The 22197-nt window shown below is 37.3% G+C and overlaps 1 protein-coding gene across 1 annotated transcript; it reads left to right on the top strand.

Annotated features, from left to right (window-relative positions):
* Nucleotides 1-17467: 17467 nt before the first annotated feature.
* On the top strand, nucleotides 17468-21636 carry LOC149219040 (conserved oligomeric Golgi complex subunit 4). The gene is made up of 3 exons (XM_089384228.1): nucleotides 17468-17720; nucleotides 18473-20319; nucleotides 20670-21636. Exons 2-3 carry the CDS (start codon nucleotides 18691-18693, stop codon nucleotides 21297-21299), a joined length of 2259 nt encoding a protein of 752 aa, XP_089240354.1. The 5' UTR covers nucleotides 17468-17720; nucleotides 18473-18690; the 3' UTR covers nucleotides 21300-21636.
* Nucleotides 21637-22197: the final 561 nt, after the last annotated feature.

Here is a 22197-nt window from a genome sequence, read left to right as displayed (position 1 = left end):
CTATTTGTGGAAATGGCAAGAAATTTGCTATTTCTAGTAAAATCGAACTGAAATCAAGATCAGACATAAATTTCTTCTACTATTCTACGGAAAGGAAAACACACGATATAAACACATGAAATAACATGAAGCCATCAAATCACAAGGAGCAAAATGATTTTACAAGGGAAACCAACTGGGAGAAACCTCTTCACAACTTTGCATTGATTCATATGAGAATATGGATCAACTACAATGTACTGCTTCAATCCTGAAGCACACTCTGCATTGCAATTCTGGTCTTCTTCTTTGACCAACACTTAGCCCATTCAAGCCATTTCCTTCATCCTATTTCCTTGCATAATCTTGGAGAAAATTAGCTCCTAAATATAGGGAAATTCCCTATTTCGTTATGCAATTGCTAAAGGAATTGACCATATGCTCAATGCAAAAGTATGTACACTCAACTAGTATACAATTGATAATTACAATGTGCCTTTTCCTCCACTCCAACTAGGAAATTTGAATTCCATGCATGACTGGGTTTATTTTTAGTAAATTGATCAGTTAACTCAGAGATGAGTGAGTTAATAACTAATATAACTACTCAATTGAACTCTTATTGACTCCACTAAAGATTAGAGCTCAGTTAACTGAGTTTAACTAACAATAACTCTACTAGATTGCTAAATTTTAGCAATCAACCTATGCACAACTCTACTTATAGAATATAACTCAAATTTACTAACTTAACTAGGAGACAAAGTCATGTCACTCCAGCTAATTGCAATCCAAGTTATCTCGTTGATGTGGAAAATCGAATTTCTCCATTTGACTAAGGCACAAGTCAAATGAAGCCTTTTTCTTGCTACATTTTAACACTCCCTCTTAGCGAGAAAAGGGTTCTACACCACCTCTATCCTGCTCCCGTGGAACTCAAATTTGTCTCTTGACAATGCCTTTGTCAAAATATCTACATCCTGCTCCTTTGTGGGAATGTACTGTAACAACTTGATTCTCCTCTGCACATAATCTCTCAAGTGATGGTACTTGATATGAATGTGCTTGGAGCTATCATGAAATACTGGATTTTCATAGAGTTTGATACAACTCTAATTATCACAGTGAATAATAGTAGGATCCATCTCTTGACTGAAAATACCAACAAGAATTTTCCTTATCCAAATGGCCTCGCATGTTGCTTGACTAGTAGCCATATACTCAACCTCCGTTGAGTTGAGTGCAACAGGTCTCTGTTTCCTGCTATACCAGGAAATAGTTGTTGACCATACACTGAAGCTAGCTCCTAAAGTGCTCTTCCTGCCTGATGGACTCCCTGCCCAATTTGCATTAGTGAAGCCTTGGAGCTTCATACCATCAGTCATCTTGCAACATACCCCAAAATATGTTGTGCCTCTGAGGTATCTAAGCACATGTTTTGTTGATTTCTAGTGAAGCTTGGTAGGGTTCACCATAAACTGACTCAATTGATTAACTGCATACAATATGTCGGTGTTGGGCCTCCAAAATGTCATTCATTCACCTTCTTTTCTTTCACTTTACTTCTGAATTTTCCATATTCTGCAACTCCATAACCATGCACTAAGACCATCTTCATAATTAAATATGGGTTTAGACACATTATTTTCCAATACATTTGTTTTGGTATTTTAAGTGAATTTATGGTTAACTATTAGAAAAATAACATGTACTCACTTATATATAAAAGTTGGATGAGTTTTGTGACATGTGTAGGCATATTTGAAGATTCCAAGACAGTCCTATTTGGCCTCCAAGACCCAAATTCGAATATCCTTTTCAAACTCTTGAAGATTTTAGATCATTGATCAAGCACATTTCATGGAGTAAGATCGTGGAAGTTTTCATAAGTGTATCCTATCAAATCTAGGAGAGATTTATGAGAGGATATGAAGAGATGTTAATTGATAGATGTCAACATATGGTTGTAACCACATGAGATATTTTTGGATCTACATTTATGAGTTAATTATCTTAGTTTTTGTATAAATAGGAGTGCCTTCTCCTCTCAAAAGGTGTGAAAAGTTTAGGAGTTATGCTCATGCTTCAATGTAGAGTTTTGGATGTTAAGGATTGACATTATGCTTATGATTGATGTAATGAATATCATTCAAGTTTGCTTTGATATGGTTGTGCCTTCATTGGGTGTTTGATTAAGAGTTTTCTCAACTTTCCACCTCTCATGCACTTTGGGATGGCCACCTAATGAGTATGGGATGTATTCTAATGTTTTATTTTTAATTTCTTTATGTTCATTTTAAGTCTTTTGATTAGATGCATTGTTTACATTCTTTCATACTCATTCCATTGATGTTTTGTGGAGGTTAAGTGTTATTGCTCTCATTTCATAGATTCATTACTTTTCAATTTATTTGATAGATATTCATGAATGATTCTAATTTGACAATGCACACATTAGTGATTTCAATTGATCTCTCACTGCTTTGTTGCTCAATGCAACACATGCATCCACCTATAGCTTGTAGAGATTTTTCACTCTAACACTAATTTGTTTTACTTCTCCAGTAGAAACATTCTTCAGATAAGCTTTCCCCATACTAAACACCACATCATAACCTTTGTCCTCCAATACACTTACAAAAACCAATTTTTTCTTAAGCCCAAGCACATACATTACATTTTTCAGGTGAACATGGGAGCTTGACTCCCTCTTAAATGTGACAATACCAATCCCTTTGGCACTATATCACCCATCATCTCCAAGTTCTATGTGTAATTTTAGGTCCTTCTCCTCCAGATGGCTGAAAAACGCCTTAGATCCTATCATATGAAATGAGGCTCCAGAGTCCAAGTACCATACATTGTCTCGCACAATACTTTCCATGCATGCAATGAGGGTGAAATCCATTTCAAATTATGAAGCAAGGGAATTCCCTCTTGCTCCTCCTACGGGCTTCTTTTCGGATTTCTTGTGCGGAAACTTGATTGCATTGTGTCCATATTCATGGCAATGAAAACATTTAATTTTGCTAAGGTCCTTTTTTGGCCCTGGTTCTGGATGGATTCTGGCTTTCCTTGGGCCTTATTTTCCTTGGCTTTCTTTCCCTTTCCTTCCAAGGAAAAGTTGTCTTCCTCCATAGCTCTGGTTGTGACACCATCTCTAGTGCTTCTTTTGATCTCCTCTTGCACCAAATCAGCCCAAAGTCTCTTACAATCTAGCAACTTGTCTCTTCCATTAACTGAATCTTGATAGTTGTGCTAGGATATTGGAAGGCCAAGGAGTGTTAAACTCACAAGTTTAGATCATGACACATTTTCTCCTACTCCTCAAGTTCATCTCGAACCTAAGTGAATCAAGATAGGTATTGTGGAATGGTTTCATTTTTCTATATTTGAATGCTCTTGATTTTATCTCTCAATGCCAATTTCCTCGCATCACTGATGCTCTGGAATAGATCTGTGAGAGTTTTCCACATTGCAAAAGGAGTTTCCTTTCGATGCAAGTTCAAAACCACATGATCTATGACACCCTCTAGAATAATCCTCCTGCCCTTTTTTGTGTCTTTCTTCCATTGAGAAAGTGCTTATGCATATGATGCTGCTCATTTTAGAATATTAGTTTGTGTATATTCCCATACTCCATTGTCATCCAAGACAACTTCCATTCTATATTTCCAAGCACAAAAATTCAAGTTGCTCTCCGATGCATATTGCAACCTAATCCGTTGAAAGACATTTTTCCTGCACTAAAGAGAAACTGCACCAAAAACTCTACAAATCAAATTTTCTTTGAGAGAAGATCTACAACAAAGTTTCTATGTAGTCTTCTGAGGCTATAATATTGATCCGTACTTATGCAGGAACACAACAAAATACAAAAATACCCATATACTCAGAGATGCAGCATAAATAAAGCTTCATTTCAATAATATCAAAGAACTCAAATATGCTTACATACGGAAATAAAAATAAACTAGCTCGAGCGATGGTAGCTTATCTCTGAGAAGAGATGTGGCGGCTATATGCCTCTGAACTGTGTTACAATGAGACTCAAAGGCCTATTTATTATTGAGAAACAGTGGAAAACCATAAACATCTAGAAACCTAACCCTAGGAGATAAAGCGCCAAAACTATGGGCCCTGTTTGGGTAAATTAGTACATCAACTTCCAAGGGTCGTAACTTTGGCATAGATCTCCGTTTGGCTATCATAATACCTAGTTTCGAAGATCTTAAAGAGAAGGCCAAAAACAAATTTCTAAACCATATTATGAATTCTTTAGTTTCTCCGTTTTCCCTAAAAACGTCTTTTAGTCCCTCAAAATGGCTCCAGAAGTTTAGGACCTAAAAAACTGCTAGAAATAGTAAGTTGTGCTACAATTAAGGAAATTGAAAAGAAACAATGGTGGGGGTCCAAGTAAAACAGGCGGGTGGCCACCAATGTCCACCTTGATTAGTCCTCCCCGCTTAGGAAGCAATGGTCCCCATTACATTAAGTGCCTCCATGAGATGGGGAAACTTCTGTTGAACTTGGTCCTTGGTGAGCCACTTGCCTTGGTGCAGGAGTTGGCTAGCTTTGACAACCCGATACAGTTGGATCTTCTACTGGCGAGTGTTCTTGGTCTGCGTGTCAATGATCTAATCAGTTGTGGCTTGTTCCATGCAATCTGGATTTAACTATGTTGGTGTGAGCTATTCTGCAATGTCTGATGTGTCTAGTAATGGTGGAAAGTATGGTCGAAGGTGGTCCACATTGAACACTGGGTGCAGGCCAAGGAATGGTGGAATGTTGAGCTCGAAAGCATTGTCCCCTACAGCCTTAGTGATGATGTAAGGCCCATATCGAATTAGGCGAAGCTTGCGGTGGGGCCCAACGAGGCACTCCTTTTATAAATGTAACCAAACTTTGTTGCCCACCTGGAACTTGTGTGGCACCCGACGTTGATCATGACGCTACTTGTACTTAGCATCAGCTCTGTCCAATATGTCATGGACCTGCTGGCAGATGTGATGAATGCACTCAATGAATCTATTAGCCCTGTCAGCTTCGGACTGGACACAAGCCGAATCTGCCTGAGTACCTACAAATGGTATGGCCACATCAATGGGACATAGTGGTTGAAATCCCAACCCCGCCTGAAAGGGGTTGTGACCAGTTGAGCTATTGAGAGCTATGTTGTGGTTGTACTAGACATAGGGGAGGCTTTCAGCTCATGTGCGTGGATGCTTCGGGTTGTACATACGTAAAATGTGTACGATCAACCTGTTGATGACCTTTGTTTTGCCGTTAGTTTGGGGGTAGAAATTGGTGGACTTAGTGAGCTTGGTATCCAACATCTACCAGAGACTTGACCAAAATGTACTTAGGAACTTGTTGTCCTTATCTGAGATAATGGATTATGGGATACCAAAATGTACCCACACTCTTTCAAAGAAGAGCTTAGCAGTGGCTTCTACTGTGATACTCTTCTTGCAGGCCGCCATAATGGCCATCTTAGAGAATCTCTCGACGACCATGAAAACACAGTCGTTGCCATGTGTTGGGCCTAGGAATTATCCTTAAAATACATCCACTTTCACTCCATTCACACATTTTCTCACCTCTATTCCACCACCATGTCACCACATCAGCTCCACTTTCATCATTATATGGGTTACCTTTGTGTTTTCCAAAACATTATTAATTCTTAGTATTTTTAAGAGAATTTATGGTTAAACTTTAGAAAATAATCTCCATATACTTATACCTAACAATTAGAATGAGCTTGTTGACATGTGTAGGTACAAAGGAAGCTTCCAAGGCATATTTATGTGGCACTCTAAGTTCAAATTCGAATTTGAGGAGATCATGGACCTCATGGAGGATAGGGTTATGTGTCACCATTGGTTGAGAAATATGTGGGTCCAAGGAGGGAATAGTGGATTTACATTTATGAGTTTGTTATCATAGCTTTTGTATAAATAGGAGTGTTATCTCCTTCATTTGTAATCTTAATTTTTAGAATTTTAGAATCTAGTCCTTCATTTGTAATTTAGAATCTTAGTATCGTATAGGTTGGTAATGAGAATTTAGATTTGGAGAATCATTGTAATGGTTGTAATTACAATTTGCACATGATGAATAAAACAGATCTTCTTTGATCCTCTACATTTGACTTCTCTTTCGGTGTGCTTGTGAATCCTTGGAAGGATCCCCCATTGCCTAGCAAGTACACTTTTATTTTATGTTGTTTGTGAATTTCATTAGATTAAATTATTAGGTTCATATGTTTGAAATATTAACGAACCTTTCATAAGAAAGTATTAATGTTTCCTTCAATGAATCTGATATGTTATTTAATGTTTGATTTTATTAGTTTAAGTTTCTGATTTATATGCTTGAGATATAAATGAATAGTCTCTTGTAAGAGAGCTTTAATATTTCATGCAATCAATCAGAATTAGGTTTTGTTGATTAAGATTATTATAAATATTAATGAGCAGTCTCCTGTAAGGGAGCTTTAACATTTCTTACACTTATCACAATGTCTTTTAATTTTTAGATTTCATTTTGTTAAATGACTAAATAGATGTTAGAGATCCCAATGAAAAACCTCATGTAAGGGAGCTTTGGCATTTCTTCACCTAGCTTAGCCTAGTTTGTCTCTAAGTCCATATATATTGGATGATCCTCGAAGTTTACTTACCAGGATTGATAGTAAATGAAACTCTAATTTGCATCGCATTTTAAACCAAACACCATGCTTAGTAGAAGGAAGGCCTAACATGTAACCCATGGAGATGGATTCCCAAGGTTGACTAGGAGTAGCAAGAGGAGTATACATGCCTTACTTCTTGATGGTCGGTTTGGAAATGACACAGGCAGTGCAGGATCTGATGTACTTCTCAACATCTTGTCGAAGGTTTGGCCAATAAAAATACTTCTGCAACACTACCACTATTTTCTCTACCCCAAAATGTCTAATGACCCGACTGTAGTGTGCCTCCCAAATCATCTTGGCACACTTACTTGAAGGAACACATATGTGTCCAGGTGGCATAACAATGCATCCTAGAGGTGAAAATTTGAAACTTGCTTACCTTCCAGGAGTATTTGGTATGTGCTACTAAATTCTGGATCGCTCTTGTAAAGATACGGCCACCTCGCAATCTCTTGCCCACAAGAGTCGATCACAGTGTTAGCGCCATGACCGGTGGTTGGCTGAGGTAGTTGCAACATTGTTGGTGCTACCCTTCTTGTACTTAATGTTCAAATGGAATTGTTGCAGGTATGTGGACCATTTCTAATGGCGATCATTCTGCAACTTCCTTTATGTCTGTATAAACTGCAGGGGTCGGTGATTTCTGTGGATGACTGTTTCCTTCCCTAGAATGTAATGCTTCCATTGTCAGCAGGCCTACATGATGGATACATCTCTTTGTCATAATTTTGATACTTTCAGATAGTGTCTGAAAGTGTCTCAATGTTATATTCCACTAGATGCCCCTGCTGAGTAAGAACTACACCAATAGCATAGTCGAAGGCATCTGTCTTGATCTCAAATGGTTACTGCAGGTCTGGTAATGTGAGCACTGGTGCAGAGCAGAGGTGATGATTCAACTCGACAAATGCCTTCTGTTGGGATTCAGACCAAAAGAGCTTTGCTTTCGCTCCACCCTTGGTGACTTGATTTAAAGGCCAAGTGATATGAGAGAACCCCAACACAAACTTGCGATAGAAATTGGCAAGACCCAGAAAGCTGCAAATCTCTGTTAGAGTGGTTGGGGATGACCAATCCCGAATGACTTGTATATTGGCTGGGACCAAATGCACATCCTACTCATCAATGATGTACCCTAGATATTTAATTTGGGTCATGCCAAAAGTGCATTTCTCCAAATTGGAACATGACTTGTGTTGTCACAAGGTTTGAAGGACATGTCGAATATGGTGTAGGTGCTCTTCCCAACTCTGGCTGAAGATCAAGATGTCATCTAAATACACCACCATGAATTCATTGGTGAAGGGTCACAAGATGTCGTCCATAAATCTCATGAAGGTTGTAGGGGCATTCGTCAACCTAAAAGGCATGACGAACCATTCGAAAAGGCCCTCCTTGGATTTGAAGGCAGTCTTCCACACATCGAAGGGTTCGATAGGCACCTGGTGATAACCGGACTTCAACCCAATCTTGTTGAAATATTTTCCCCCCTTGAGCTGGTCCAAAATTTCATCAATCCATGGGATTGGGTACCTATTTCTGGACAATGATCTTGTTCAGCGCCCCATAGTCAATACAGAGTCTCTTGGTCCCATCTTTCTTCTGTACCAATACAATCAGGCTCCCACAGGGTGATGAGCTTGGCATGATGTGCCCTTTCTGCAACAACTCTTGAATCTACCTCTTGATCTCATCGTTCTCCATAATAAAGCGTCAATAAATCGGTCCATTGGGTAGCAGCACCTGGGGTTAGATCGATGGAGTGCTTGACCTGACAATGCAAAGGTACCCTTGTAGGTGAGACGAAAATGTCCCTGTACTCCTCCACAACCTTGTCCATCTGTTGTTTCTATGCAGAGGAACCTTGTTTGGAAGTCGTGGTCACAACCTTCTTCTTTCCCTGAGGGAGAATCATAAGGAAAACAAATTTCCTGGTTTGGGAAATGATCTTACTGCATTTCTTTGCAGTGATCAAAGAGATGGCGGTATGTAGGGCTACCTCCGGTATCTTGTACAACTTATCACGTAATAATCACAGAGCGAGGTCTAGACTCATATACAACATGTCACTTCCTCAAGTATGGTTGTCTTAATAATATATCACAAAATTCAAGAAGAGCAACATCACACAGTACCTCGTCCGGAAGGGCTTGATGCTATAGGGAAGGCAACACTGCTGGCTGACGCAAAGATCTCGTCCTTGGTGAAGCTGCTTGATGGTGTACAACTACAGATGTGTTGTAGTCGATAGGCCCATCCGCTACATGACCTCTACTGAAATGAGGTTCTTTTGGCTCCCGCTATCGACAATGAACCGCAACAGAGAACCCTTCACCCACATTTGTGAGTGGAAGAGGCGTTCCCCCTCCTTTGGATCTTCAGGCTCATTTTTTTGGATCTTAGTGGTGGTTATGGTGGCACTGGGCTCTGCGTCAATGATCTGCTTCTCTTTGTCATTCCCCTTGTCGAGTTCCGACTCAGAGTTAGAACATGCATATGATTCGGAAGCCTTCAGCTTGGCCACTAGTGACTGCTTGGCCAGACACTCACTTGTGTTGTGAGTGGAGCTCTTATGGAACTCACACCATTTTCATGTGTCCTTCTTTGTCTTCGTGGTGTTGTTATTTGCTTGCGACATTAGTGGGTCGTACTGGGTCACCCCACCTTGGCTTTGTGTTTTGTTCTATGGTTTGGGGCCACCTTTTCCTTACTTTAGATTCGCAAATCCAAAGTCTCGCTTCTTTTGTTTAAACTTCTTCTCAATCTTGACAATGTATTGATAGGCTGTGTCGAGCGAGGAGATGTCCATAAACTCCATCTCGTCTTGGATGTACTTGTGTAGACAACCGCGGTACTTGAGTATCAAATGCCACTCAGAATTGTTGATACCCAACTTCTTGCGAAGGGTATGGAAAACATTTGTAAAATCTGGCACATCTTGGTTCCTTCCCTGTCGTAGTGTGGTCCACTTTATGTATTTATCTTCATAGCTCCCGATAGGGTCATATTGTTACTTGATGATGTCTTGGAAAGAATTACAAGTGGGTGTGGCTGAAAACAGTGAGGATTCCCTATCGTCCTTTTGTTCACAGTAGGTTTCCCACCAGTCTTTGACATATGGGGTGGCTTTGAGAAGTGCAAAAGTAATCTTTTCCCGATTGGAAAAGTCATGAATTGAAAAATATTCTTTTAGTAGATTTAACCATTTATCTACGGTGTATGGATCTATCTGACCCTCAAATATTGGAATATCAAAGTTAACGTGTACCTTAAAACGAATGGCGCCTCTAGAGTGGCTGCTGAATGAAGATGTGTCACCTGTGGGTAGTCGTCGAAGGATCTGGGCAAAGTTATCCATCATCGCGTTCATCTGTCGCTCGAGGGCTTCCTCGAGCAGTATTATGAAAGGATCATGAAAGGATCTCCCCTCCCCCCTCATCTTTCTTGTCTTCTGCCATGGGAGGCTGTCGGGTTTTGCGAGGTTGGTCTTGCAAAGGTTCAACTAGATCGAGCCCTAACTCCTTATACCTCGACCTCGTTGGGGACATGCAAGGAAAAACAAAGAAAGAGCAGACCGCTATGATACCACTAATCCATAATTATGCAGGAATGCAACAAAATATAGAAATACCCATATACCAAGAGATGTAGTAGAAATAAAACTTCATTTCATTAATATCAAAGAACTGAAATATGCTTACATATAGAAATAAAAATAAACTAGCTCAGGTGATGGTAGCTTATCTCTAAGAAGAGATGTGGTGGCTACATGCCTCTAAACTGTGTTACAATGAGGCTCAAAGGTCTATTTATTATTGAGAAACAATGGAAAATCCTAAACATCCAAAAAAACCCTAGGAGATGAAGCGCCAAAACTGTGGGCCTCATTTGGGTAAATTGGTACATCAACTTCCTGGGGTCGTATCTTTGGCATATGATCTTCGTTTGGCTATCATAATACCTTGTTTCGAAGATCTCAAAGAGGAGACTGAAAACACATTAATAAACCGCCTTAGGACTTTTATAGTCTCTTTGTTTTCCCTAAAAAAGGTATTTTAGTCCCTCAAAATGACTTTGAAAGTTTAGGACTCAAAAAATTGCCAAAAATAGTAAGTTATGCTACAATTAAGGAAACTAAAATAAAAAAAAATGGTGGGGGTCCAAGTGGAATAGGCGGGTGGCCACCAAAATCCACTTGGATCAGATACCATGTATAAATGGCAAGAAATTTGCTACTGCTAGTGAAATCGAAGTGAAATCAAGAGACAATTTTTCTACTATTTTGTGGAAAGGAAAACACACGATAGAAACACATGCAATAACATGCAACCATCAAAACACAAGGAACACAAAAATTTTACATGGGAACCCAACTGGGAAAAACCCCTCTACTGCTTTGCATTAATTTAGATGAGAATATGGATCAATTACAATGTATTGCTTCAATGCTGAAGCACATCATGCACTGCAATTTTGATCTCCTTCTCACTGACATGCTCTAACCAATACTTAGCCAATTCAAGCCTCTGCCTTCCTTCTATTTCCTTGTGCAATCTTGGAGGAAATTAGCTCCTAAATAATATGGAAATCCCCTATTTCATTGCGCAATTGCTAGAGGAATTGACCACCTGCTCAATGCAAAAATCTGTACACTCAACTAATATACAATTGATAATTGCAATGTGCCTTTTCCTCCACTCCAACTAGGAAATTCAAATTGCCCACGGTATTACAAAACACACACACACACACACACAAGGAAATTCAAATTCCATGCATGATTGGGTTTATTTTTAGTAAATTAATTAGTTAACTGAAAGATCAGTGAGTTAACAACTGTTAAACCTACTCAACTAAATTCCTACTAACTCCACTAAAGACTAGAGCTAAGTTAACTAAGTTTAACTAATAATAACTCCACTAGATTGCTAAATTTTAGCAATCAACCCATGCACAACTCTACTTCTAACCTATAACTTGAATTTACTGACTTAACTAGGAGACAAAGTCATGTCACTCCAACTGACTACAATCCAAGTCATCCTGCTAATGTGGAAAATCAAATTTCTCCATTTGACTAAGGCACAAGCAAAATGAAGCCTTTTTCTTGCTACATTTTAACACTATTTGACTTCAAATTGGCCTTCTATCATGGACTAATCATGTTATTCTACTTACTAACAACTTCCAAAGGTGCCATTATCTGTCTTTTATTTCTAGAGTTGGGAATTTGTTGATGCCAAGTCCCAATTTTATGGTTACCACCCACAACGAATCTATCTTGGTACCATCATTACTTGATTGACATAATGACAGAATGATTTCAGACTTAATGGGTTAGTCCATCCACATGCAAGGCGTCACATACTTGGATTGAATTCACCAACCATTCATTCACATCAGGGGATGAAGAGCTACTATTTTCCTTCCAAGTCCACCTTATGTCCCTTACATGAGGTTCCCCCAATTCTTCACTTGATCTTCCATCAAAATTTCTTGTGTGATGTCCTTCTTCATTGCTCTAGTTTCTAGGTGCATGGGGCAATTAACACTATGCACTACACACATATTCTTCCATAATGTCTTCTGCACTCCTCAAGTTTTCCATATGTTGTATGATTGTAAAGTTTTAAACATGCAAGGTTTACCATTATTTTAATATTTGATTAATATTGGATTGAACTTTCATTGTTATGATTGAGGGATCAAAGCTTCCTTCATAGTTCCATTCACTCTCACTGTGTAAGGTGATAGGGATACTACTTACTTAGATTGATTATATGTCATGGTGTTTAATTACCTAAGCACATACTTGACTTGGATTCCTAGAAAGAAGAAGAGGCTTTCCTTGCTTCTCTTGTGAAGAGAGTTTAACGTGGATTCTAAGGGAGTAGTTCCAAGAGTAAAGTGTCAAATTGTATTATTAAAGTCCCTTATGATGATAATAGAGTTGATGAGAAAGAATGAGGCTAGATTGGCTTCTTAAAGAAGGGCATACATTTCATCCTGGTTGTTATAGGCTTTACCCAAAATCCATAAGTAATATAGCTCTATTTATCGTTTAGAGCCATAAAGTTTCCCACTTGCATGTGCCATCCTTGTCAATATGAATTCATTCCCATAGACATAAATTACAACCAAAAATCACTCTCATGCTAATTATAAATTAATTTTAACATAGTTAGAAATCAACATAAACTTATTTCTTATGTTCATAATGCACGTGTGCACACACACATGCATATAAGAGAAACATTCATTTAGATTAAGAGAACTACTATTTGACTTGAAACCCTGGTGAAAAGACTTCACATATTCCCTAAGAGGAATATTCAATAAGAGAACAATGAAAACTTTCTTCATGCTAACAATGTACCATTTCCCTTAACATAATGTTTGTTGCCAATATTTTCTTTTTCATCTTCATATTCCACTATCTTGGTGAATTCAACGTCTTTTTTCAAATTATGATGTTCCTTATTACATTTCTAGCTAGAGGGTTTTTAATTCTACTTTTTATTATTCTCTCTAGTTGGTTTACAGGGAGCCTTATTAATCTTCACACTTTGCTTTGGGTAAAATGATATCAAATATCCATAATCAAAGTATGACATATATCTAAAAATTATCTACTCATAATCTAGCTTTTTTAATATTTTGCTTATCCAAACCATTTGTTAAGTCCACTTCTATACACAATCTACCGTGGGTTCTAAAATGTTTATCACATCTTTTAGGGGAGCATAAATGGAACTTCCCTAAATAATTTTCAGTGGTAGCCAATGAGTCGAGTCTTAACAAATGGAAAGGCAAATTGGAAAAACAGACCCACATTGGAGTTGGAGTTAATGAATTTGTAGATGGATCAAAGAAATGAGACTAAGGTTTCATGCACATGCTTTCATGTCCCATAAACCAAGGCCCAAAATGAATTATCCTTGGTATATTCAAATTCCACTATGAAAAATCCACAGGCACAAGAGTAAACATAAGTTTCCTAATGGAGAAGGGGTTTCCAAATATGATAAATCCACTTGTGCAGAATTGTGAAGTGAGACCAAAAATCATTGAGATGAGAAACCAACCCATAGGAGTTTATAACATCTAGCATCATATAGGGCTTCTTAATTGAGGGAGATGACATGTGATGAAGTTATATTATCGATATGAAGTGGTCCACGAGGTGGGGGGATTCTATAATGATTATGGGAGCCACAACCTCCTTGGATGATCTAAATTTATGACAGGAACAAAATGATTTACATATTTGTAACAAAAATACAAAGATACAGTAAAACTTGACTTCTATTAATAAATGGAAATTGTTGAAACTATATAAATGCAAAATCAATACAAACTAGCTCCAACGGTGGTAACTTATCTGTAAGAAGAGATGTGACATTTACACGCCTTCTCAGTCTGTCTTACAATGAGGCTCCAAGGCCTTTTTATCATAAAGAAGTAATGCGAAAACCCTAAACATCCAAAAACCTCATCCTAGGAGATGAAGTGCCAAAAGGCTTGTGGGCCCCGATAGGTTAAGTTGGAATGTCAACTTCATAGGATCGTAACTTTGGCATATGATCTCCATTTGGGGTGCTCAGTAGCCTATTGGAAAGGTCTAACTGAGAAGTACATTTTTTGATTAAATGCTCATATTGCCAAAAAAATCTGTTTAGGGCCTCCCAAAAATTCATGACAAAAAAAAACTATAGAAAAAATAACCAAAATAAAAAAATGGTGCCATGAGCTAGAGGAATAGGTGGGTGGCCACCAATATCCATCGGGATCATTGGAGGCTTTCTTTAAGCTAACTAAAAAAAAGACCTCCTCTTGGGAGGATGGGGGGAGAATTTGCTACCTTTTTGGGGTGGAGAAGGATAGGTAGGTCTAGAGCCTAACAAATGTGATATTGCTCTAACAATTATACTTGAAGATAATTGTCTTCAAATTATCAAGAGGTAAATTGAACATAAATGAAGGAATACACTTTTATTAAAGCCCAAGGGGTGTCATCAAGGAAGGAAGTTTGGAGTAATAGGTGACAATAAGAGGAAAACTCCATCCAAGCAATGTTGCCTCAAAACCAAATCTTTGATTTTTTTTTTTACATCTAAATCATTTATTATATCTATAATTTCAATTAATATTTACTATAACTACAAAATCTTTTGCATTATGGTTTACACATTGTAAAGAGCTTTATAATTTGGAAACAATCTCACCTATTTACTTTTAGTATAATAATTGCTATAAGCTTGGAAACATTTCATACAAAAAAACCATTTTTATGTTTCCTTGACATGGATGGAAAAATATGTGTTAAACTACTACAACAAAGGAAATTCTATGAGTAAATCGAATCATCTCTCCATACAAAATTGGAATGAGATTTTTATACTCTCTAGCTCAATATGGAAGAGATGTTGTAATGTTCTGTTATGTTATCTGTGGATCTACCAAACACTCAAAGGATCAATCTTTTTTTCACTTTAAAAGATGTTTGTACCTCAAAATATTTGATCCTTCTCCATGTTTGATAGATATAGAGTTAAAGTGAATCTAGATTGATACATAATACATAGTTTATGTATTTTTCATTAATTAGAATTGAAGTAGCATGAATTAACATTCAATATATATATATATATATATATATAACACCAACTTAGATCCATTTTAATTGTGGATCTACCAAACACTCAAAAGAGATTATTATTATTATTTTTTTTTTTCACTTTAAAATAGATTTACACCTCAAAATATTTGATCTTTCTCAAAGTTTGATAGATATATAATTAAAATAAATCCAGACTGATATGTAATATGTAATTTATGTATTTTTTATTTATAGATACATAATTAAAATAAATCTATACTGATATATAATATATATATGTGTTTTTCATTTATTAAAATTAAAGTAGCATAAATTAACATTAAAAAAAATCATTCGTTCATAAATCATCATCATAAGAAAGGAGTTCAAATACAAAATGTAAAATGTTCAAAAACCTCGTGGATAATATCCATCCATAGAAAAGAACATTGCGTAAATTAACATATAAAGGTGGATCAATATTTTTGTTACATCATGTTCTTAAAGAATTGTTCTTCATGTCCAATTTCTTTAGGATCTTCTTAAAGTTAAAATACATACATAGAAGAGAACATTGCATAAATTAACATATAAAGGTGGATCAATATTTTTGTTACATCGTGTTCTCAAGGAATTGTTCTTTATTTCTAATCTCATTAGGAACTTCTTAAAGTTAAAATAGATGTATAACTATGAGAAAGAAAGAAAGAATGAAATACTTTTTTTTTAACGTCCACGAGACTAAAGATAACTTATGAGACAAATTGCTTCTTCCTCTAGTTGTTGTATTCGACTCTTTTCGTGTGAAGCCTCACAATAAACACTCCCAAATTCTCGACAAACTCGTTATTGAATAGATTATCCCAAGAGCTAGTTCCCAAAATACTTGTGTAACTTTCTATGTTGTCTTTGAAGGTCTCGCATTCTAAAATGAAATATTTTCCTATTTCCACTTTTTCGGAAGAACAAAAAATACACTCTTTCCTCCTATGCTTCTTTTAGCCTTTTCCAAACCCCTGTTTCACAACGAAATTGATGAGAATTAGACCTTAAATAAACAATAAAAATTTTGCCTTTCCAAGAATTATTATTCTTAACATCTATGTATGCTTTTTGTTGATGCTTATGAGTGAGATTAAACACTTCACTATAGTATTTTTTCTTAGCTCCTTATCCCAAATAAACTTGTTTTTTTTAGGATCTTCTTAAAGTTAAAATACATACATAGAAGAGAACATTGCATAAATTAACATATAAAGGCGGATCAATATTTTTGTTACATCGTGTTCTCAAGGAATTGTTCTTTATTTCTAATCTCATTAGGAACTTCTTAAAGTTAAAATAGATGTATAACTATGAGAAAGAAAGAAAGAATGAAATACTTTTTTTTTTAACGTCCACGAGACTAAAGATAACTTATGAGACAAATTGCTTCTTCCTCTAGTTGTTGTATTCGACTCTTTTCGTGTGAAGCCTCAAAATAAACACTCCCAAATTCTCGACAAACTCGTCATTGAATAGATTATCCCAAGAGCTAGTTCCCAAAATACTTGTGTAACTTTCTATGTTGTCTTTGAAGGTCTCGCATTCTAAAATGAAATATTTTCCTATTTCCACTTTTTCGGAAGAACAAAAAATACACTCTTTCCTCCTATGCTTCTTTTAGCCTTTTCCAAACCCCTGTTTCACAACGAAATTGATGAGAATTAGACCTTAAATAAACAATAAAAATTTTGCCTTTCCAAGAATTTTTTTTTTTTTTTTTTTATAAGCTGGGGTGAGACTCTCCGATTTACATGTCCATTATGTACCCCTCTACGGGGGAAGGGTAGCCCATGATTTGAACCCAAGACTTCCGGTTCGATGAGACTTCATTTCCACGGCCCTTGCCGCTTGAGCTACCCCATGTGGACACCTTTCCAAGAATTATTATTCTTAACATCTATGTATGCTTTTTGTTGATGCTTATGAGTGAGATTAAACACTTCACTATAGTATTTTTTCTTAGCTCCTTATCCCAAATAAACTTGTGAAACTTATCCTAATCAATTCATAAAAATATATCCAAATTGAAAAAGAATTGAAATTAAAACCCCTGTAATGCAACATCCAAATTAAAAAAAATTGAAATTAACCCTCCCATAATGCAATGTAACAATTGCAATCCAAACCTCATGCAATGCAACGCAATGTGGTAATGTCAACTCTTAATGTCAATCTTCTAACATGGATTTCGTTCTACCCTGATATATACAGTGCTTGGTACTGATATATATTTCCGACAATTGTTAATCACACACAAGCGGAGGTCAAGGTCACCATTCATCTGAAAAAATTCGTGGGGTTTTCAAATTGAATTGAATGTAGCGCGTCCCACACAGTCGACGAATTGTTAAGTCTGAATTGGCCTTGGCCTTGGAGGACAGAAATCCATATCCGAAGGCATGTACACAATTTTATATGGAATAATTAAATTTTCAATTCATTGCATTTAGTTGATTTCTCAACCAATCTGTAAATGGGGTCTTTAAATTGAATTAAATTTATCTTGGTTCACACAGTCGCCGATTTGTTTAAGTGTGAATTGACTTTGGAGGGCAGAAACCCATATGCTGCAAGGCATATACTGAAGCATTTTTATATGGAATAATAAATTTTCCGATTCATTGCATTTGGTTGGTTTCTGCAACAATATGTAATGATTAGGGTTTTTAGTTGCTGCTTGTATGTGGGTATTGTGTTATGGATTCCTTAGATTTGTGCAAAAATTGGATGTTGGCATGCAGCATTGCGCATCAACAGTTTTCAAATAGTTTCGTCCAGAAACAGATGTAATCATGGCTTTTGTTTCAAAATTTACATGGGCATTGCTATTTTCACGGATCTCTGAAAAATGTATATGTGGGCATGGTTTCCCTAATATTTTGTCACGGCCACGGGCCTGTATTGTTGATTTGTGCTGAGATTTCGTGCGCTAAGCCACACTTTCTCACTGATATGCGCAGAATTTGATGTAGTAATGTCTGACACTATAATTTGTGCAGTCTGATGTGGACATGCCTTGTTTCACATGTATTTTGGCGTGCATATTTTCATATGTATTTTTTTTAGAGTTTGATGTGGACATGCCTTGTTCCACATATATTTGCTTAGAATCTGATGTGGGCATGCCTCTTTAATACTGGTTTCTGCAGGGTTTATGTGGGTATAGCAATGCTGTTGATTGATGTAACAGTTTGAACAAGGGCATTGAACAACTCATGCTATAGTTTGACAGGTCTAACTCGAATTTCGAAACCTCTTATACATGGATATGGATCATTACCAGAAGACTAGGAGGAGGTCTTCGTGAAGGTACCAAACATCATTAGTACTTCGTTCCAATAGCTTGCTAATAGACAGAGAGAAGGGGATGGCGTTAGCAGAAGATGACCTGGGTAAAGGAGGGGTTCCATCAATTAGCTTTGGAAGCAAAGACATGATAGAGCAGATCAGGAACCTGACAGATGTAGGTTCTATGACCCGGTTGCTGCATGAATGCATTGCTCATCAGAGAGGCATCGATGAAGAGTTGGAAGCGTTGTTGTCGCAGCGCCATGAGCTGGAGAAGAAGTTAAGTGATCTCCATAAATCTTCTGAAGTGTTGGAGATTGTGAAGGCTGATTCAGATCAGATGCTCTTAAGTGTAAGCTCAACCTGTGACCTTGCAGATCATGTGAGTGGCAAGGTGAGAGAGCTAGATCTTGCCCAGTCTCGCGTTCAGTCCACTTTAACAAGAATTGATGCCATTGTGGAGAGGGGGAATTGCATAGATGGTGCTAAACAAGCCCTTGAATCTGAGGATTACGAGTCTGCTGCCAAATACGTAGAGACATTCTTGCAGCTTGATGCAAAGTATAGTGACTCCATTGTGACAGGTTCTGAGGGAGGTAGAGAGACTGCAACAGAGCAGAGAAACCAACTTCTTGAATCGAAGCAAAAGCTTGAGAGTGTAATCAGGAAGAAGCTCTCCAATGCAATTGAAGAGCGGGATCATTCTACTGTTCTGAGATTTATCAAGCTTTTCGCTCCTTTGGGTCTCGAGGAAGAAGGTTTACAGGTGTATGTTTCGTACTTGAGAAAAGATATTGCTTTAAGGTCTAGATTGGAGTTTGAAGGGTTAATGGATATAGCAGAGCAGTCCATGGGGCAAGCAGGGGTGCAGACTCAGGCTGACTTTGTAGGCTGTTTGACGAATCTGTTCAAGGATATTGTCTTGGCAATTGAGGGGAATGATGAGATTCTCCGGAGTCTTTGTGGTGAAGATGGAATAGTCTATGCGATTTGGGAGCTGCACGAAGAATGTGATTCGAGAGGCACCGTGCTTCTAAAGAAGTACATGGATTACAGGAAACTAGCAAGATTAGCATCAGAGATTAGTTCGCAGAATAAGAATTTGATATCAGTTGTAGGGGCGCCAGAAGGGCCAGATCCAAGAGAAATTGAAATATACTTGGAAGAAATGCTGTCATTAACCCAGTTAAGTGAGGATTACACTCAATTTATGATGACAAAGATGAGGGAGGTAGGATCTGTGGATGCCCAACTTAGTCCACGTGCTAGCAATGCATTCAGAAGTGGTGCATTTAGTCGTGCGGTTCAAGAGTTGATAGGATTTTATGTCATCCTTGAAGAATTCTTCATGGTGGAGAATGTAAAAAAGGCCATAACGATTGACGAGTTTATTTCTGATGGGCTTACTACTTCAATGGTGGATGATGTATTTTATGTGCTTCAGAGTTGTTGCAGAAGGGCTACGTCTACTTCTAATGTCCAGTCTGTACTTGCAGTTCTTAATGGTGCTATTAATTTGTTAAACAATGAATTCCAGGAGGCTTTGCAGAGGAAGATAAGAGAACCGAACTTGGGTGGCAAGCTGTTTTTAGGGGGTGTCGGGGTGTCCAAAACAGGCACTGAAATTGCAACTGCTTTAAATAATTTGGATGTTAGTAGTGAGTATGTTCTGAAGCTCAGACACGAAATTGAGGAGTGCTGCACAGAGGTAAGCTATTTATTACTCATTTATTTCCTTTAGTCTGAATCATTCTCTCCCTCTGTGTTGGACAATGCTGCATTGGTATACTGCATTTAGATTTCGCATTTACCTGCATTTAACCTGAAAGAACCTGAAAAAGGGGATCCATTGTCTGGACTCTCAACCAGGTTCTAGTTTGCTTTCATTTTAGACACATTTTTGAGCTGTTAAAACTAATTACTTTGCCTTGAAATCCATTTCCTCGTGTTAAAGTTTGTTGTTGAACATTTGTTTATCTTTCCATTTGCATTAGATCATTCTCTATTTGTATTGAAGATAAATTTCTAAAATTTTGTAATTACTATTCTTTATTACAGGCGTTTTCTGCACCAGCTGATAGAGAAAAAGTTAAGTCATGCTTGTCAGAGCTGGCAGAGACAAGCAATGCCTTCAAACAAGTTCTGACTGCAAGTTTAGAGCAACTAGCTAGCAGTATAACACCCCGTCTCCGCCCAATCATGGATGCTGTTGCCACAGTAAGCTATGAATTATCTGAAACACAATATGCTGAAAATGAAATAAATGATCCATGGGTACAAAAGCTGCTGCATGCAGTTGAGACAAATGTAACTTGGCTGCAACCAATCATGACAACAAATAATTATGACTCTTTTGTGCATTTAATCATAGACTTTATTGTTAAAAGGTTGGAAGTGATAATGACGCAGAAGAGATTCAATCAGTTGGGTGGTTTACAGCTTGATAGAGATGCTCGAACACTTGTTGGCCACTTTTCTAGTATGACACAAAGAACTGTTAGGGATAAATTTGCACGACTTACACAAATGGCAACTATCTTGAACTTAGAAAAAGTCTCAGAGATTTTAGACTACTGGGGAGAGAACTCGGGGCCTATGACATGGAGGTTAACACCTGCTGAAGTACGAAGGATTTTGAGTTTAAGAGTGGATTTCAAGCCTGAATCTATTGCTGCACTAAAATTATAATCATGTTATAGCAGCCAACAGTGTGGAAAACGCTGTTCACTTTTTGGAGATCCCTTGTTTTCGAAGCATTTAACTGCTATACCCCTAGTTTTATTTCCAAAAATAATCTGATTTCCAGATAAACATGCTACTCACAGGATTGCTCTTTTTTGATCAGTTTGGACAAAGGAAGAAAGTTATCTTGGCAAAAAAACTTTCATTGGAACTAAGAATTATTTGTCCTGGAAAAAGCTTCATTGTAACCTAGAATTGGCAAAAGCATGGTCAGAAATAAATGATGAGTTTGGTAACTTTGGTTGGCCCCTGCCAACAATGCTAATGTAATTTTTATGTGCTAGCCAGGGTTCATGCATATTCTTCTGAAATTGGTAGGTAGTGGAATCTTTTTTATGATTCTCTGTTGCTACTTTCCTGTTATATATTAAATTCAAGCATGTGTTGTAAGATTTGTCTGACTTGAAATTTTTTCAAAGCAAGTTTGCTTTTGTGATTCATGTGTCTGCATGCCCTTATGTTGTAAGCCATTATGTATGAAAAATATGGTTTCTACAAAAAATTCCTTTGCAGAATAAACACGGTGACCTTCAAGAACTTAAGTGAACTGAATGTCACTACTACAATAAATGTCTATTGCAACAAATTGAATCCTTTAAATCTTTCTTTGTATGCTTGATAGTCTGATTACTAATCTGAAAGTGTCAACCAAGGTTGACAGAATAAATGGTGAAGTTGAGTTGGTGCCAAATGCACATGTGGAATTGTTAAATTTTGGTATGTTCTATGCTTAGTGCAATTTACTTCCATTTTTCATATTAGCTCAAGATCAATTCCAGATTAGCAATCGCCAATCACATTTAACATGATAGTAAATTGCAGATAGAACATAAACATAAATCGC

The sequence above is a fragment of the Pinus tabuliformis genome, chromosome Q (genome assembly GCF_031772625.1).
Source record: "Pinus tabuliformis cultivar Carrire ecotype Pingquan chromosome Q, CPIR1, whole genome shotgun sequence".
In the NCBI taxonomy this organism is placed as follows: Eukaryota; Viridiplantae; Streptophyta; class Pinopsida; order Pinales; family Pinaceae; genus Pinus; species Pinus tabuliformis.
The sequence above is the reverse complement of the archived record's forward strand: the minus strand, read 5'-3'. Positions and strand labels throughout refer to the sequence as shown.

Bases quoted from the DNA above. Each gene is read 5' to 3' on its own strand.
- LOC149219040 (XM_089384228.1), top strand. From the start codon at position 18,691: ATGGCGTTAGCAGAAGATGACCTGGGTAAAGGAGGGGTTCCATCAATT. The intron at 20,320-20,669 runs GTAAGCTATTTA...TCTTTATTACAG, and splicing joins TTGAGGAGTGCTGCACAGAG to GCGTTTTCTGCACCAGCTGA.